Source organism: Pinus tabuliformis, chromosome 8, assembly GCF_031772625.1.
Source record: "Pinus tabuliformis cultivar Carrire ecotype Pingquan chromosome 8, CPIR1, whole genome shotgun sequence".
NCBI lineage: Eukaryota > Viridiplantae > Streptophyta > Pinopsida > Pinales > Pinaceae > Pinus > Pinus tabuliformis.
The window spans coordinates 1704394862-1704415403 of record NC_142294.1 but is presented as its reverse complement, the minus strand read 5'-3'; the positions used below and the strand labels follow the sequence as shown (position 1 = coordinate 1704415403).

General features: G+C 38.3%; 1 protein-coding gene across 7 annotated transcripts in view; it reads left to right on the top strand.

Annotated features, from left to right (window-relative positions):
- The window catches only part of LOC149242812 (UV-B-induced protein At3g17800, chloroplastic-like), a 271800-nt gene that overhangs the window by 76397 nt on the left and 174861 nt on the right, over nt 1-20542 (top strand). For all 7 annotated transcript variants that reach the window (XM_089374367.1, XM_089374365.1, XM_089374364.1 and 4 more), the window contains one exon: nt 10675-10766. In XM_089374367.1, the coding sequence (XP_089230493.1) occupies nt 10675-10766 (92 nt within the window). The remainder of the gene's footprint in view (nt 1-10674; nt 10767-20542) is intronic.

The window sequence follows — 20542 nt, the reverse complement described above, 5'->3', positions numbered from 1 at the left end:
TTCTTTCAAATGGAAAGCCAAAATACCCTTGAAAAGTGAGACAATAAATTGTTAGCACAAGATACTATAAATGGTTTCAAAATGAATAAGTCTACAAATCAAATCATGGAAACTGTCTTGCTCAAAAGGATACAAAAATAACTCAAATGTTAGACCAAGATGACAACATGCAATTAAGTTTGCAACCCAAAATAATAGTACTTGAAAGTGAAATCAACCATTTATGACAATAATTAAACCACAAGATGAGTCAATTTCCAAGTACAAGAAAATTTAAACTTGTTGCAAAATTAAAAAGAATTACAATGTTTGCATCCAAAGTGCCTCTTGAAATAAAATTTGCATGTGAGACTTTAAACCATCAAGATAGTAAGAAATTTAAGAACTTTGCAAACAAAGCAAATATGATGGAATGAGTTCTTGGTATATTTTATTAATTAGAGCTAAGGCAAAGTTACAATTGAACTCTAGTCTTCAGACCTTATCTTCGCCCAAATGTTTGGATCTCACAATGAAGAGTCAGTAGAGGTAGAGGGTCCCTAAAAGTCTATTCAACCAACTTAAGTTGGAGGTAAGTTTTAATAAGGCTTGGGGCTTTCCTATACTAAAATGCCTAGATGAAGTGCAAATTGTGTTAATTCCCAAATTAAACTAATGCTTCAGAGAGAAATAGTTTGCACAACTTGGGAGCGTATGCATGTGGGAATCTAAATACAAGATTAGTAAAAATTTGCATGTGGAGTGAAATGTATTGATTTTAAGCATGCACAATATGAAATTTAAAAGCTAGAAAGCTAAGAAAAAACTAAAAGCAAAATTAGGCCACCCACAAGAATCCCTCCTCTAAATGAGGAAAGGGGATGCCATCGGAAAAATCCCAAGCTCCCTCCAACAATTTTTTTTTATCTTTTATTAGCGCCTAAACCTGGTAAAAATGCCTCCAAGAGGACAACTCACAATACAAGAGAGATTTGCAAAGATGAGACTCTAACAAAGCTAGACTCTCTCCCCAAAAAATATAACAACAACAAACTTGAAGATGGAAAAAACTCTCCAAAAGAAATTCACCAAGCTCAAAAGGCCCACGGCCTCGATGAGTTTGCAACTCTCTCCCAAGTGCTTTGGTCTCCCTAGAAATTAGTCTTTGGATAGCGTGAGGGGGTCCTGCATACACACGAGTGAATAGTTTTCCAAAGCTTCTCCTCAAGCTCCTTGCTGCCCAATGCTCAAGCCTATGGGCTGCAAAACACAAAAAAATACCAATTTTCAGTGTAAAATTAGGAAAAAGAAACCAAAACTAAACTTAGAATATAATTTACAAAGTACTAGCTCAAGTAATGGGAGTGAACCCCATCCTTGCCTAGCTTTAGAAATGACTCTTGAATGAGAGATATAACTTTGAAAGAAATAAAATCAAAGAAGTATTTTGAATTTTAAATGGATGATCAAGTAGCTATAGATTAAGAAAACTCCCTTTTGCTCTTCATTGGCTTGAAAACTTGAAGCAAAAATTGGTCAAGTCTTGGATCGTTGTGATTCTAGGAGTGAGTTGATCTAATTGAGATTTCTTCCACTTTCAGATAGATTTCTACACACAATACAAAAGATCTTTCCCACACACTTGAACACGTATTAGTTTGCACAAGATTAGAGCAATATAATGAATAAGATAAACCAAACATTTCTCCTAAAATGAATTACCAAGCTTATTCCTAGAATACTACTATAAATCAATAATATGTGCAAAATAGCTTGCACACATCAATCCAAGCAAGATAACAAGCATAAACTAATATTAATTCAACATGCAAAAGAAATTAAACACAATAGCAGTAGTATGAAAGGACATCACCTCATAATGCCAAGATAACACCAGCTACATATCCCCAAAGACTTGATTGCATTAAGAAAGTATGCGAGTACAAAATGGCAAAGTTTCCTCAAGCCCAATAGCTTATTACATGATAAAATATGAGATCCCATGGCTCTATAATATAGAGAGTCGGAAGAAAATCCCAATGAAAAATGACAATGACAAATGGCATTGGAGCCAATCCCAATGTAGAAGTGATTAAACAAGTGGCATGAGGTGACAATTCCAAAGAGAAATTCGAATTTGTTGAATGAAGCTCCAATGCCAAGTGTAAAATTCAAATTTTGGCAAGTGAATATCATCGTTTTCTTCCCTTATGTGCCAAATTCGAATTTTATAATAGAATGACAAATGTATATGGGTGGTAACCCATGCGGAGACAATTTCCCACGAAAATCTTCACCAAATATTCTCCCAAATCCTCTAAAATGTGCATTAACTTCACAAATTCGAATTTCCAAGTAAGCAACTTTCTCCTTTAATCCCAGAAATTTGATTTTATTTGAGCACATGTCCTTTCCTTGATTTTAGGAGTCCACATCACCTTGGGACTTCACTTTAACTCCATAATTTTCCACCTCATTTTCAAAACATTTAGCGTGTGTGGATATTTATTTTTCTCCATTTATTTAATTTATGGCTTAATTAATTGCCAGATTTCTCACTAAATTTAGGAAAAATGGGTTTTGAGGGTTCAAAACACATTTTTAACCCCTCAAAGTGTGTCATAGTAGAAAGTTGAGGGTGAGAAGTGCAAATTTCATTACTCATACCCCATACAACTTCTCTAGGCATCCCTTATTACATTACAAATACATTTTTTTTAGCAATTTCCACAGTGCGAAAAATCTAAAAATTTAAACAATGACTACCTAGACCTAACCAAATTCCATGAAATTTTTTGTATGATTTAGTATGGTAATATACATTGACTCTAGACACTAAGATTTGTTAGGAGCTCAACCTTCAAACCGTCACCCCGACTTTGAGGTAAAAAGTGAGTGAAAAAACTTAGAAAATTATCCACCCCTGAAAAATAATGGATAATTAACCAGATGAAAAAACACTCCAAGGTGTACTTGTTTGCTGATCAAGTTCCAACATCCTAGGCCTATTACAGACTCAAAACTTATCATTACTAGTATCACTTATTACAATTCCCCGCAGGGTGTGGAATCTAGGTACAAGAAAGATGATGAGAAAATAGAAGTAGAGTTTAAAAAACTCTGTTGGCTAATAATATTTGATGGTACAAGTGTTCTCTGGATCATCCTTGGGCATGGATTCTTTCATATAATCATCAGGTGCCACTCCAGTGGTCAATAGGACCCTAAGTCTAAACTTAGGAAATTAAAACAATTAATAGGTATTAATCTAACTGTGGGTGTAACTTCCAGAAGAAGATGAGAATCAAGCAAAAATGATCTTATCCATTGATTAGCTTCTAATCTAAGTCGTTGAATGTCAACGAGAAGATTATTTAAGGAGGCTTGAGGGTCATTTGGAAGATACACAAAGAGTTGATCAGTCAGATGGAATTGCTGAGATGGAGGCAGCGCAGTGAATTGTAGTGATCACACAGTGAGGGGCAGAGGGAGTTTTGGCGGGAGAATATTCTCCTAAGCCAAGGATACTCAACAGACAGGTAGAGAGACTCACAAAGGAGGCAACGTAGAGGCCAGAGAGGGTGATGCAGAGCTAAGAAGGGCTCACGCAGGCCCCACGCAGAGCAGTGTAAAGGCCTCCAGGCAGAAGTTCGAGATTTGCTGGGAGGTTGACGTTTCTGAGCCAGGAGGGCTGGAATCAGCTCCTGGAAGCAAATCAATCTCCAACAGAGGTGACGCAAAGCCTTATAGGCTGACGTAGGCCTAACAGGGGCAACAAAGAAGTAGCCGGGGACTCGTTGGGTCAGCTGCCGGATCAGCCGAGACTTGCAGTGTAGAGTGAGGTAACCTCACTAGTTTCTCTTGCCCAGTGATAGTCTCTATAACTGGATTTCCGAGAAGGCATCCAGTAGTTGTATTCAGAAATACTTCAGCTTAATAATAAAACCCTCAGATCTACTACACCAGTTTTCCCACATTGGGTTTTTTCGGGGACGTTTGTCCAAAAATAATTGTGTCATTTGTGTGTATCTTTCTCTATTTTTCAGTTTCTTGTTTCGGCATATTATTTAAATGGTGTAGACTGCAATGTATGTATTTCGATGTTTACTGTAGGAAACTGCAAATAACTTGTTCATGTAAATCTAACAAGTAGAAGAAATATCATCAGTGCCACAGTAGGAATTCTCGGATTTAAGGAATTTTCATATGGCATCAGAGCAGTGAGGTGAGACAAGAACAGTGCCAGAGAACCCAACTCTGAGCAGAAAAGGAGATCGAAAAAGCTCTAAAAGGCAGTAGTTCAAATCCCTAGAGGGGTTTGCGCAGTCCAAGACGGAGGGTTGAATTTTCGAGGCAGTTTCTCTTTGAGTGAGTCGATAGAGAGGAAGGGATTCCAGATCGAAATTTTGTGGTGGCAGGGGGAGCAACGCTGAAGTCTCAACGTGAGGAAGAGCTGGTGGGGCATAGTTTTTCTACAAGCCGTTTTGCTGGGAAAAAAGACGTCAGAAGAGAAGAGAAGCACAGTGAGGGAACTTTTCCTCAGAAGACTTCCCACGAAGAAGTCTGTTCTCTTATTGGCTGAGCAACAACAGTAAGAGCATAGAGGAGCAGTTCGACATTTTTGAGGCAGAGATGTCAACCAGTGGTTTGAGGGATCAGGATAGATTAGACGGAGCATCCAACTATGTCATCTGGAAGGCAAGGATGTCATTCCTTCTAGATGAGCACTCCCTTAAGACATATGTCGACAACATGGTGGCTGAGCCTACAAATCTAGATCTGTTGAAGAAGTACAAGGTAGAAACGACGAAAGCAAAGAGAATGATCCTCAATGGAGTAAAGGATCTTGTAGTTTGTCACATCGCTAGTAGAGGGATTGCTAAGGAGATGTGGGATGCTATCTATGTTGTATTAGGGATATTCCGAGCAGCGGAAGATGTACTTAGAGCAAAAACTGAGATCTGCACAAATGCAGAAGGGGGAGCACATAGATCTGTTCCTCACGAAGATTTAGGAGACCCGTGATGAGTTAGCAACTGTGGGGTCTATGCCTCAAGGGTCTGAGTTGGTTAGATTGGCCGTCAATTCTGTCTTAGATGAGTGACAAGTCTTTGTCCATAATATCCTGGGCAGGACGACTTTGCCGAATTGGGCTGAGATGTGGGCAACTCTCAAGCAAGAGGAGCTGAGGAGAGACTTGGTCAAGTGTAAACTTGACGGAAGCAGCAACAGTGGGTCGAAGCCCAAGGAGGAGGATGAGAATGTAGCCCTTGCATCGAAGGGGCAGCAGGAGCAGTGGAGGTGGAAAAAGGACAACCAAGATACCTCCAGGAGGGAGGTGGGTTGATTTAGAGTTGTAGTTCGAAAGAGCTACAAATGGGCAAGATCCTTGAGGAGCCGACCTCTCGGATCAATACCTTGCTACAGGAGCTCAAATCAGTAGTCGCAGGATGGACTAAGTGTCAGTTGGTGCAGAGGAGTGTTGGAGCGACAGATGCAGTGGCTAGAACAATAAGTCTGAGCAACGTAGTGCAAAGTTGCAGCAGTGCAGGGAGGCACAATGCAGTAACAACAACAACGCAGTGGCTTTAAAGGGATAGCGTGGGACTAGCAACAGTCAGATCTTCAGCATCGAGATGCATCTATACTGAACACTTGTTCAGTAATTTGTGATGCTTTTCCATTGTTGATCTAGTAGCACCAACAATTTGCAATGTAGAGGCAATTGGCAGTGCCAGTGCCAGTGTCAGTGTCAGCAACAACATGGATGCAGAATTTCAGAGGGAGTTGTAGTACGGATGCAGCGTTGACAGTGGCAGGGTCAGCAGTAGTACAGATGTAGCGTTTGCGCAGTAGTTGGTGGATAGCATGTTAGACATCAACAACACAGAGGACGATGTTATGAAGTCAGGGTGATGCTTTAGTGGGAGGCATTACTAGAGCACATTCCTCGCTAAGAGGGAGTGTTGATTTATAGTAGAATCAGATGTGCTCTAAGTCTCAAAGTTTGCAGGGAGGCTTGGGAACATGTATTCCAAAGAACCCAAAAAGCGTTTTGGGAAATTCCACCCGGAGATGGTTTTATTAAAATAATTAATTTTTTTAATGGGACCCTAAGTCTAAACTTAGGAAATTAAAATAATTAATGGGTATTAATCTAACTGTGAGATTAACTTCTAGAAGAAGACGAGGATCAAGCAGAAATGATCTTAGCCATTGATCAACTTCTAATCTGGGCCGTTGAATGTAAACAAGAAGATTATTTAAGGAGGCTTGAGGGTCATTTGGAAGATACATAGAGAGTTGATCAATCAGATCGAGTTGCTAATCTAGAGGCAGCGCAGTGATTTGTAGTGATCATGCAGTGAGGGGTAAAGGGAGTTTTGGGTGGAGAATCTTGTCCAAAGCCAAGGATACTTAACAGAGAGGTAGAGAGACACATAGAGGAGGCAGCACAGAGGCCAGAAAGGGTGACGCAGAGCCAGGAAGGGCTCACTCAGGCCCCACGCAGAGCAATGCAGAGGCCTCCACGCAGAAGTCCGAGATTTGCTGGGAGGTTGACATTTCTGAGTCGGGAAGGCTGGAATAAGCTCCTGGAAGCAAATCAATCTCCAACAGAGGTGATGCAGAGCCTTAAAGGCCAATGCAGGCCCAACAGGGGCAGCGCAAAAGTAGTCGGGGACTCGTTGGTTCAGCTGTCGGATCAACTGGGACTTGTAGTGTAGAGTGAGGAAACCTCACTAGTTTCTCTTGCCCACTGATATTCTCTGTAACTGGATTTTCGGGAAGGCATCCAGTATTTGTATTCAGAAATACTTTAGCTTAATAATAAAATCCTCAGATCTGCTGCACCGGTTTTCCCACATTGGGTTTTCTCGGGGACGTTTTTCCAAAAATAACTGTCATTTGTGTGTATCTTTCTCTATTGTTCAATTTCTTGTTTCGGCATATCATTTAAATGGTGTAGGCTGTAGTGTATGTATTTCGATGTTTGTTTTAGGAAACTGCAAATAACTTATTCATGTAAATCTAACAAGTAGAAGAAATATCATCAGTGCTGCAGTAGGAATTCCTACGTTTAAGGAATTTTCACATGGAACTCGTATTTAATCAAGAGCACCAATCCCTCTATGTACCTTTATGTTAGTGACATTGGTTGTTGAACTCTTCTATCATGAGCCTACTAAAAATGTACCCATCACTCAAACAAAATCTTGACTTGACATGCTATGTTTTATCTTATGTTAATGCTTAGAGGGTGATATTAATGACAAAGATCCTGATTTTCCAACAAGACTAAAAAATTAGACATTTCTCATGGCAGCAAGAGGCCCAAGCATTAGCAATAGATAATAGATTTACTTGTCTTTTCTAATTTCTAGTAGTTTTATAACTGTTGACTCTTTCATATTTATTATGATATTTTTTGTAAACAATATATGATAATTTAAGTTTGAAGTTTGAAGTTGGCCATTATAACTCATTGGTAATGAATTATGAATATGATGCTTTGTGAAAGTTGAAATTTGTTTCATTTAATTTCTTTTTATAACAGTTCATTTCATGTTAGATATTCTTTGTTGTAATGGTTACACTTAGTTTACAAGTACAACTTTGGTGATCAATGATGATAAATGTTATATATTAAATTTTGAAAGCTTGAAACTTTAAGATTGATGAATCGCGAGACTCAATATGTTGTATGCTACTAACTTGTGGACGTGGTTGATGAAGATTATAACTTCTAGATGATTGATGTTATATGGTTCAATCTATGTTTTTAGGCTTTTTATATCTAATTCATAATTCTACATGCTTTTGTTGACACATATGCATCATATATATATATATATATATATATATATATATATATATATATATATATATATATATATATCCGCTCCCTGATTTGCTCTCGAACTGGGAGATTCTAAAAATGTCGCCCTCGCCCCCGCTCCCAAGTAATCTTGGTTAATTGTTATTCATGAGGCTCCTCTTTCAGTTTACTTCATCCTCTTGTTGCGAGAAGAATTAAAGGACATATGGTAATCTGTTTAGTTTGAATAAGATAAGGCTTGAGTAGTCTAGGGCAGAGACAATGGTGTATAAGCACACTGAGCTTTGTCTTATTTATAGGATAAGACAAAGATGTGGGATGTGTTTTGCGATGTTATGGGTTTGGACAACAATTTCGAGTTGACATTGGCCAACTTGGATCTTAATGAACTAGTGCTAGAACTGGTCACTTTTGATGATGGTGATCCTCTTGAGGGGTCATCATCCACACTAACATATGCATATATTAGATTTGAAATGGAGGAGAGAGCAATGCTAAAGATGCTAATTTTAATGTTGATGACATGGGGGAATACCGAAAATCATGAGAGATGTGTTAAAATTTCCAATACCAACCTAGATTTATTTATACCTCAATAATTTTTACTCCCAGAAAATTATTAAATAAAATTTAGAATTGTTGGCAAATAAAATCAATGGTATTTAACTTCTAAAATTATTTGGAACAAAAAATAAAATTAAAGAGAACAATCACATCACAATGGTAAGTATACACCCATAACAATTTTCCTTCATTAAAATTCTCAAGAAATATGGGCCTAGACCCATGGAGTAAAATACACAGAAAAATGCAATGCTAGAACCTGTAGCTTGGCCCCACTGGGAAGACGACCCACTAGAAAATCAACCTTGTAAAGAATTTGTCCCTATAGAAGTTTACCCCCCCCCCCGATCGACACTAGCAAATCGACCCTCTCTTTTCCTCCTTGTACGATCCATGTGCACTCAAGGAAATTGGCCCACTGGATAAATCAATCTCTGCACAAATTGACCTCCTTTGCACTTCAACTACTCCGCATATCGATTTCTTGAACTCTGCCTCCTAAAATTACCCCCGAGCGTTTTGCACTCTTGCTCCCTTCTCTTCAATCTAACTAAGCCTCTTGCTTTGGAGAAAATCGCTCTCATTGTTGTGTAGTTGTGTTGTCTTCACCTCTCCATTAGGCTTATTTTATTAATTCATTAAGCCAAATCCCTAACCATAATCTCTTAAGTGTTTGACTTTTGAGATTAGATCTCACATCATTTGAGATCAACAGTTGAGATTATATCGAAGTCACATAAATAATTTGATTATTTATCCTTACTACTTTGGCTTAATAGTCCACAAAAATTAATTGACTTAAATTATTGTACTTTTCCTAAGTTAGACTTAGGAAAATAGTCATAAATAACCTACGCCTCCAACAAGGGACATAAAGAGACAATCAACCATCTTCTACATGCGAAGACACCTAGATCATGTAAAAGACCTTTAGAAGCTACCAAGAACTTTAACAATATGAGCTTTCTCCATCTTGATCTACAATTCTAGTATCTACCTTGTTTTGTATTTGCAATTGGCATTCCCACTTATAGTAGCAGTGACTTAGTGAGTTAGTATCTATATAATACATTTTGATTTTGATGACTTAATAAGAAAACATTTGTTAAGGTTTTAATTTCTTGTGTATTTCTCAATTGATTATCATTAATGTAGTACTAGTTGTATGTATAATTGAATTTGTAACATATCATATAAATGTTTTAGTTTCTAAATTGAATATGTTTATATTTCATTCTCTGTGTAATTTACTAATTTGTTTTATATATATATATATATATTAAATAAAAATATATATCAAATTGTCCACATAAAATGAAATTCACTAATTTGTTATATATATATTTTTTCAGGGTTGCCATGTCACGTGTCAGATAGTCATATTCCATATCCTCCATTTCTAGGTTCACTATGTCATGTGACTTTGGGAGAGAGTTAACATCCTTTTATTATTGCATAATACTACAAATTTGGAATAAGAACCAATGTATTGCTCAAGTAGCACATTTATCATTAAATTTGATCAATAACAAGGGCAAAATATGTCTCATAAATTTTTGAAATAAATGATCAATGTTATTCTTTGAAGTTTGTATTGCATTCATTCACTGACATCATGTGCTCGCTTGTTCTTATCTAATAAAAACTTAGGAATCTGAAGCATAGATAAACTTACATGGCCTTTTATTGATTTGAATATTTACACACCTAGAAAAATAGAGGCCATTCGGAACTTACATGCCATTTTATTGGCCTATCAACTAACTCCCCTTGCCTCACCTAACATCGCAAAGTGACCTTCGATATCCCCTAAATCTGTGCCCTTGCCTCATCTATAGTTGTAAATTGAACTTCGATATAGCCTACAATCATCTCTCTTACACCCTCATTGTAACTATAGTATTTCACTCAATGCTAGTTTCTAATGGTTTGAGATACACAATTTCCCACCAGAGAAAAGTGAAAGGAATGTATTATTGTTAAGTTTTAGATATTCAAGTCACATTATGAATATATTATTTTATCCTTTACAAATACCATGCACGCTACTTTGTTGTTTTTAACAGGGATTGCCTAGCCACATATTTTTGTGAAATCAATTTTGTTTTCTCTTTCCTTTGGATCTAAACAAAATGGTTCTTGCCATTCTGACTTATTTCTATGATGACGAAATAGATCTTAACCAAAGTGGTTCTTGTCATTTTATCTTATTTCTATGCTAATGAAACTATGTAAACATATATGTGACCAGCAACGCCTTTGGAAATGATAAATTTGGCATTGCATTTATACAGTTACAGATGTTACGGGTGAGGTTGTTCAAAGTGATCCAGGGGTAAAGGATTTCAAACCAGGTGACAAAGTTGTGAGCATGCTCAATTTCTTGGTAAGATCAACATATGTATAGTGTATTTTTACATGCCAATGTAATATTTTCTCATTTGATTTAAAGTAAGCATGACATTCACCATGATTACGGGCTACGGGATGTGGAAACATCCATACACAAAGCTTCTAGTTTGTTTCCAAACACCTAGGGTTCTTAGTAAAAGTGAATATAATTGATTGCGTTGGGAGCATGGAAATAAATATTTTTATCAACATACTAATAGTCTTAGGGACGAGTTCTTTCATAAGATATCCAATTAAAGAAAATTCCATTGACTAATACTAGCATCATTTTATAGAATAAGATTATATATATATATATATATATATATATATATATATATATATATATATATATATATATATATATATATTCTTTCTTAATTTTACTTATATTTGTCTTTTACTCACTAACTTTGTATGAAGTTGTTAGTCAAAGGTGTTGAGGCTAGTCAATATGTCAAGGTTACTTGTCTTCTCTAACAACTAAATTTGAACATTTAAAAGCTCTTTGCTTTAGAGTTCTTCATAGATGCTCCTTGTCTCACGAGAAAGGGTGTTAAAACAAGTATAAGGTAGAAGATTATAAAGCTTATTTGAAATTCATTTAGATCAAGTTAAGGGATCCCTTAACTCCAAGCCTTCTCATTGGTGTGGCTAACTTGTAGCTTAAGAGTTTGATTGGTATAATTGTAGGTTTGTTTTCATTAGTTACGTATAGAGATAGATAATCTTTTTCTTTTTTTTTTTGTTTCTGGGGGAGAAAAAGTGTAATTTTCATTGATTTCAGAAAATTACATGTTGTAGATGCAAAAAGCATATGTAAAATAGTGGGAAGAGCCACTTACAGTTCAATACTCCAGATGGAGTATCCGTGAAAAAGCCCGAAGAACAGTCTTCAGGGAAAAAGACAAAAAAACAGGTATGAAAACCCTAGCAATCTTGCAGAAACAGGTGCCCAGAAACCCCAAAGGAGCAAAATACATTATCGGAAAAACCGTGATAGGCACATATGCCTGCCAAAGCCAGATCGCCAAAACCCTGCACGAACCGATCACAGTTTGCCCAAAAAATGAGCCCCGAAGCAGTCCTGTAGAGGGTAATAGAGAAAGCCCATACCCACTTCAAAACACAACAAATAAAAAGCAGTGGTGCAGCCCCAAGAGAGCGCCAGTGTAGACCAACTAGTCCACGAACAGCTCAGACCCGGCGCCGAACCACCACAGGCGAAAATGAAGACTCCTGAGAAAAGAATCCGTGACAGGTAAGCTCAAACCCTAGAAGCCCAGACAATAAAAAGAGGCACGAAATGGGGAAAAACGCTGCTAGGGTAGCCACTCCTCCCCCGCCCCCTCAAACTCTCCTCCTGTATCAGACGAACCAGAAAATAAACAAACTGCCACCAATCTTCCACAACAGCCTTCAGAAGCCCCAGGACACCCAACCAAGTTGCAGCGGCACGAAGCAAGAACAATGTCGGCTAGGACCTCCATGCCCATGTTCCCTCAACGCTCCAAACTCAGTAAAAGAGAAGCCAGTGCACGGCCAACTTGCACTGTTTGCAGCAACGAAAACCATCGAATCCCGACCAAGATGTAGAGGCTCGAAACCGGGGGCAAAGGCAGCGAGGGTTCAGCGTCATCGCCCCCGTGTAGTGGAAGATGCTTGTTACCAGAAGCCTATAGAGATAGATAATCATTTGAGTAAACATCAAATTTTGGGTATTGTATTGTATTAGGGGATTTTAAGGTTTAAATTTTAAAATGGGTCTCGTCAAGAAAATAATAAAATAATAGTTAACATAACAAAATAAAAGTCATGTTTTTTAAAGGAATGTAAAGAAAGCTACATTGTTTATTGTATTTTCGACTTATCTCATTATATGTTTACTCAAATGTGAGATGTAGGCCCTCAATGGATGTGGAATTAAATTTTGCATCCAACGAGCACCAACTTTGCAGACTTGTGAGTAGACCCACACAAAGAAAAATTGAAAATAAATGAAAAAATGTTGAAAGAAACACGTCTTTCATCTGTTTTCAATTTTTCTTACTGTGGGTTTCCTCAGAAGTATGTGGAGAGGGTGCTTGTTGGATGCATAATTTTATTTTACATCCAATGAGTCCCCAAATTTGACATTTGAGTAAACCTATAAGAAGATGATTAAAAAATATGATAAGAATGGTAGTTTTCTTCTTTTCCCTCCAAAATAGATGTACCTCGATAACACATCATCTTGAATCCTATTGGTTCCTTGAAATTTGATTTTTGGTAATATATTTTTTATTTTGAGACTTATTTTTTACCTTAAATTCCCCTAATGGAATTTAAATGTGAAGATCGTTTCATCTTCAAATTCCCTCTCTATTATGAGATTTGTGGTTGATACAATTACCTACTTAGAGATTCATTTGACTCCTTGAGGGCTTTTGTGTTGTACAATCTATGTGGGCTAAACATGTCTCATCATGTTTCTTCATTAATTGTCACATCTATAACAAATAAAGAACTTACTTCTAATAGTACCAATTATAGACTCGTCACTTGGTACTTGTAGCCTCATGCCAATTATGGAATTGTTAGACATCATAGACCCGTGAGGGGATTGTTAGACAACATAGCGCCCCCCATTCCTCAATTGGTTTCCAACATGATTCTCATCACCAAGTATTTCTTAAGCTGGGGTGTTCAAAGAGTCAGTGGGTAGCACTATTTTTGATCTAGGATTTATACACTAATGCTCTCTTTCAATTCCTTACCCATTTTTGTTAATTTGTGATATCCTATAGTTTAGTGCATTCCTTGTAAAGCTAAATTTATTCTCTTTTGCTTTGCAAAATGTTCTTGTATCCCAAATTCATAAAGTTATTGCAACTACCCGACTATCTAAAAATAATAATGGAGAATCTAATAGAAGTGAAGCTTAATTGACATAAATAAGAACCAAAGAACATAATTGTTGGGGTCATTTACACTTCAACAAACACACACACACATATATATAGGTTAATTAGGGTTATTTCGGGTGGTTGGGAGAAAGGAATGGAATCCTTCCCACCCGGGTTCAATTCCTACAATTGCCATGATAGATTTTTGACAGTATTGATAGTATACATATATTCTTGATATGGAATATACAACATCGTACATATTCACAGGTACAATGTTGTACATATTCACAGGTACAATATTGTATATTCCATATCAAGAATGTACTATCAATACTGTCAAAATCCATATATATTAGTAGAATTATTAACAAAGTTATAAGAAGTGAAATCGATGAAGAGTGAATGGAAGAATTTCATTCATAGGTTATGAAACATTGTATTAAAATATTAGAACAAGAGAAGGATGATCTTGAGAAGGAATTCAAGAAGAACCTATAAAAAAAGGATGAATAAATTTTTCTTTTAAGAAAGCTTAAGCAAAGTTTGCTTAAATGAGTTAGAAGGTTAATAGATGAGAAACTTGAGAATCAGGGCATTAAAAATAAAGTTGACAAACTAGAAAATGAAGAACTTTCATGTCTGAGGAATCATAATCAAAACCTACTTACACAAATTGTAGAATTATTAATGGAGTTATAAGAAGTGAAATCAATGAAAAGTGAATGGAAAAATTTCATTCATAGGTTACAAAACATTGTAATAAAGTATTAGAACAAGAGAGATGATCTTGAGAAGGAATTCAAGAAGAACCTATAAAAAGGATGAATAAATTTATCTTTCAAGCAACCTTAAGCAAATCTTGCGTAAATGAATTACAAGGTTAATAGATGAGAAACCTGAGAATCAGGACATTAACATTAAGTTGACAAACTTGAAAATGAAGAACTTTCATGTCTCAGGAATCATAATCAAAACCTACTTACACGAATTGTGAAGCTTAAGAATGATAAGAAGTCTATGGAAAATAAGTTCAAACAACTTATAGAGAAGGAAGCATCCGAGCCTTCAAGTGAAAATTCCAAGTCGTGGAGACAAGAAAAATTATAAATCCAATCAACATGACAGTTCAAGGAGGTGCAAATCTAGTTAAGGATAACTTTTTATATTGAAGTACAAACGATTGAAAAGTTACCACAAAAGCAAGTACATTAACAAGTCAATTTATCAACGTCATTCAAAACAATAACAAGTGACCTATCTTTTGAAGTATATTGATGCCAATGCGATTGAATTCATAATAATAATTCATCTTGGGAATTCTATAGGCATATGTTGCACAAAGGAACTCTAAAAGAAAGGAAGTCTTGAATGTCCCAACCCCAATGAGTAAGAAATTTCTACATATTCAAGGGTTATTGGAAAAGCATAAGGAAGCTTGGGCTCCTTAGCTATGCAATAAAAGAAGATAAATCATTAAAATAAAAGGCGCACCAGAGGGGTGGAAAAAGAAAGTCGAGGAGAGGGAAAACTCATGCCTCCATGATTACTGCCTCCTTATTTTAATACATTGAGGATGTTGGAGCCCCATTAGCTAGTCTCATGGTTGTGACATCTTCCTTAAGTCTTTCCCACTCCATGACCATCTTATCACTGGATTGATGGGTCTTGTTGACCATTGAAGTACACTTGAAGACTCCATGTCCAAGGATATGTTAGAGGATTCTTGTACTTGTAGAGTTCAGATATCATCAGAGCTTTTAAGCTCTTTCTTCTCTCTCTTCTTCTCTATTGTACTCAAATTTTGCAGCCCTACAGGGATATTGTAAAGTGATGCTAGCATGATGAAATAGTCATGTAAAAGGCTTAGGTAGCTTATGACTTTGTTATTAAGTGAGTTCACTCTAGGGACTTTTTTTACTTGGTTAATTATTGGTACTCTTCAGCACTTAATAATTAATTGAGTTCTTTCTCCCAATTAAGACCCCAAAGCTGATGTGCGGCTTGATAGCAAAGTCTTAAGTGAGTCCTAGTGTCTAGACTCTAGAGTCATTGTATATTACAATGTTAGATCACTTGTAAAGTTTTGCGGAATTTGATTACGTCTAGGGGTCAATTTTTAAAATTTCTCACAAGACGAAAATTTTAATAAATTTTCGATGTAATTTTTAATAAGGGATGTATAGAGAAGTTATATGGGGTATGAGTGTTCAAAATTACACCTCTACACCTCAAATTTCTACTAAGACACACTTTGAGGGGTAAAAAATAAATTATAAACCCTCAAAGCCCATTTTTCCTAAGTCTAGGGGAAAATGTGACAACAAATTAGCCAACAAATAAATAAATGGGAGAAAATAAATCTCCACGCATGCCAAAATGTTGTGGAAATGAGGTGGAAAATCATAAAGAGTCAAAGTCAAGTTGGAAAGTTATGTGGACTCCACCTAAGCCAAGGATCAGGGAGAAACATGTGCAAATTTGAGAAAATCGAATTCCCTTGATAGGACCACAAGTTCTAAGAGGCAAATCCCACGAATTAAGGAAGTGAGCTCGATTTCCAAGGTCGAGTTAAGTTTTTGGTAGAGATTTGATTGAGTTCACTTAAATGAGATGGATAGTGTTCTCTTACCACTCCTTCACTCATCCACGTGTTCTTCTCTCATTCCAACGAGTTCTCCTCAAGGATTGCGTGGAACTTTATTGGAGGATTTGATTACCACTCGAAGAATTCGATTTGCATGGAGTTTCCTTTGGATTCTTACCACTCTCTCATTAGGATTTTCTCCCATAGTTCTATTTAAACGAGCCTTTGGCTCTCATTATGTACACTTGATACGAGCTCTTGTGCTTGCGGAAGCTCTACTCTTATATATTCTTAATGCAATAAAGACTTTGGGGTTACATTTGAGGTGTTGCCCTTATTGAGTATGGTAATATCTTGATCATTGTTTCAATTCTACTTATATTGATATGCTATTATTTCCATTGTGCTTTTGAAGTTATTTTAATGTAGAGATATCTTACATTGGCATGAGGTTTAGAGAAATGCCGTAGATAGAGAACACTTTAGCTGATTTTAAATAAATCTCTAAACGTTTATTATCATTGTATGTTGCTAAACCCATATGAATGTAATAAGCTTGTGTGAAGTTGTGTAGAAGATATATTTTTGGATCAAGCTTCAAGTGTTAGGGTATGTTCTTGGAGGAACCATCCCACTCTTGAGGACACTCACAAGAGAATCCACAATTGTAGACTTTCAAGGCCTTGACTCATATTTCAAGATAAATCATATAAATTATTTACTGTTGAGAAATCTAGGGTAGAGAGATGAGGTGATTTCTCTAGCAATGTTAACTTCTTGTGAATACTTTTTTACTTCTCTTGATTAGAATCTTCTTTAGCTTGATTATTATTGTGTTCTTTTGATCAAACAACTTCAAATATAAACAACAATGAGACAAGGGACACAAGGTATAGGCGATCAGCCAGGGCCAAAACCTCTCCAATCTTGAAAGGAAAACCCACTAAATTCTTCTTCTTATAGAACCTTTAGTTGATGAATTCCAAGGCCAAGACCCTTGACCTAACAACCTCTCCAAGACCAAGTCACAAGACCTTTTGCACAACTTCTCCTTTTTGTCCAAGTCAACACTAATCAAACTGACTTCTTTTACTTCTAATATCGGCTTCTCTGAAATTCAATCTTTTTCCACAGTCCTGCATTTCTCGGCCTGTGTAATGTTCCTAAATAGGAAATTAAGTGATAAACAAAGCAAGCAAACAATTCAGCAATCAGAAATGTGAAATACACATAAGGCACCCATGAAAACACTAGAAGTAGAGAACCGCTGAGCCATTTTATTAAATCATCAAAGGGAAATTCAACAATGAATGGAATGGTGCACCTGAGCTTGTCTCTAAGGACAAGCATAACAAAACCTAGGTGAGCAAATGTTGATTTGGAGGCTGCCCAACTGTTGCACTAGAATTGATTTGCGTTGCCCAGAAAATGTGCTATCTGTTGGAACAAAATGGTTGGAATCACTGCTTCCCGTGCTCAGAAAATTATAAAACTTTAGCTCCCGGATCCTCAGCAAAAACCCACCAAAACCCAGGAAGGGTTTGGCTTAGTTCAGACTTCTGAAATTTGACCCCCAAGGAGCCCATCCTCTGCTGAAACTGGCAAACTCGGCCTGCCTAAATGAAGCTGGGAAAGCTCTCCAAAACTCCTCCAAATCATTGGGATGAGGCCTCCTATGAATTTCCTTCCTCCCCAGCTATGATTCCAATGTTGTGGCTCTTTGTCTCAAGACCCACATGATGCCCAGACTAGCCCTCTGTGCTGTCCTCCAAGGCTGGATTTCACATTGCTTGTTTGCTGCACTCACCTGCTCCAAAACTCCTCCCTAGTGTTGATCTCCTAATGTCCTTCAACTCTCCTGGTTCATCCGGCGAGTGTTGGCCCAACGAAGCTCTGTGCACAACTGCGTGTTCCCTTCTCTACTGGCCGAGAAATACGCATTGTTGGATGGTCGCTGAATGTGTTGGCTATGGATAACTCCCTGGTGCTCCTCAAGATGTTATGAAACTTCCTTCCTAGGGTGGCACTTGAAGTCCCCCAAAGGCAAGGTTGAATCTCCCGCTTGAGAGATTCGTGGCTAAGCAGCCAGTTGACTCGGCTAAGCAACTTGAGTAAACAATTAAGTGATTTTCGATATGCAAGAATGAATCATGCCCAAGTGAAGAGCTCTTCCTCCTTATGACTTCGTGGGCCTCCCTTTGCCTCATGTGGGACCTTCCAACAACTATACAAATTCCCCCCAAGGCAATTCGAATTGCCCAATATGCTTTCCCACGTGGGTGCCCCCAAACTTCCACTAGCAAAATAATCTGGTTGTATTTCTCCTAAGTTCCTAAGTTGAAACCGCTTGGGTTCTTTTCCTTAGCAAAATTTGTACAAAATTGTGGAGAGACAAAACCTGTTACATTCGTTTTGGAAGGGACATGACAATCCTCCCCTCCCAAATGTTGCTTGCCCTCGAGCAACTTTAGAGCTGAGTGCTCCAGAATGTTCTCACCCTCCCAGGTGGCATCCTTATCCGGCAAGTTCTTCCAGTGTACCAAGAACTCCCTGATGGTCCTGCTCCTCAGCTTCCTCTCCCGCCTCTCCAAAATGGCCTCAGGGGCCAAAACTAGATGGCCCTCATCATCCAACGGAGGTAACTCTACTGCTATTGTCACCTGTTGTCCCAACACTTTTTTAAGGCATGAAACATGGAATATGTTATGAATCTTGCTCCCCAGAGGCAACTCTAGCTCGTAGGCCACCTCCCCAACTCGACTGGCTACCCTGTATGGCCCATAAAAAGAGGGTTGTAGCTTCTCGGCCACCTTCAGCTTTAGTGTGGACTGCCTATACGGCTGTAACTGGAGGTACAACAAATCCCCCTCCTCGAAATGTCTCTCAATTTGGTGCCGATCTGCATAGACCTTCTGCTGGTTTTGCGTTGTCACTAAGTTATCCTTGAGAGCCTTGAGGATGTCTTGGCTGTCTTGGATGCAATCTTTGGCCTTTGGGGCCTGGCTATCTCCAAAAACAATGTCAGGAAAAGATAATGCATCATAACCATACAAGGCACGTAAAGGATTCATACTGATGGACATGTGATGGGTGGTGTTGTAGCAATACTTGCCCAAATGCAACCATTGAATCCAAGCTCTCTGCTGCCCAGTCACGTAGTTCCTGAGGTACCCCTCCAACCACTGGTTAACTCGCTCGGTCTGGCCATTTGTCTGGGGGTGGTATCTCGTGCTAGGGATAAGCTTGGTACCAACCAACCTGAAGAGCTCCTGCTAGAAGCCTCTAATGAACCTGCTATCCCTGTCACCCACAATGTCCTTAGGAAGCCAGTGTAACCGGAAGATTTCCCTAAAGAACAACTCTGCAACCTATGAAGCCGAATATCTGGTAGGGATGGCGAAACAGTGGGCATACAACCAGTTGACCACTACATAAATGCAATCCTTGCGCTGTACTGTGGAAAGCCCTGTGATGAAGTCCGTGGAGATACTCCCATTTCCCCTCGGGGATGGGGAGCGGCTGTAATAATCCTGCAGAATGAATCAACTTTGCTTTGTTCCTCTGACATGCCTCACACTCCTGTACGTGCCTCAACAAATACCCCTTAAAGCCCTTCCATGTGAAGCGCTCCTTGACCGCCATGTACATTTTCCTGAACCCCTAGTGCCCTGAGAATGGCGAGTCATGTGCTACCTGGAGCACTCTCTCCCTCAATTACGAGTTGGGAACCAAAAATATGCGCCCCTTGTAGTAGATGACCTTGTCCATCACCCGGGAGCGCTCATCTGCGTGGGTACCCTCCATAATCTCCCATGCCCCCATGTCCTTAGAGAACTCCATCAAAACTGGGCCTTCCAATCATGGTAGATGCTCATGAGAGATAGGCCTGCGGGTCTCTGGGATAGGGCGTCAACCACCACGTCGTGTTTCCCCCGCACATACTCTATGTCGAAATCATAGGCCTGCACCTTGCTGACCCATCTCTGTTGTTTGGCGTTGAGGCCCTGCTGCCCCATGAAGTGACGAAGATTGTTGTGATAAGTTTTCACCCGAAACTTGTTACCCACCAAATACTGTCGGAACTTGCCCAAGGCATGCATAATGGCCAACATCTCCTTGTCATATATAGAATATGACCTCTCATGGGGTAAGATCTTCCGACTCTCGAAAGCAATGGGGTGCCCATCCTGAGATAGTACTGCTCCAACTCCCTCCCCGGATGCATCACACTCCACGGTGAAGGGTTGGGAGAAGTCTAGAAGTGCCAAAATTGGACAATTACTCATCACCTCCTTGAGG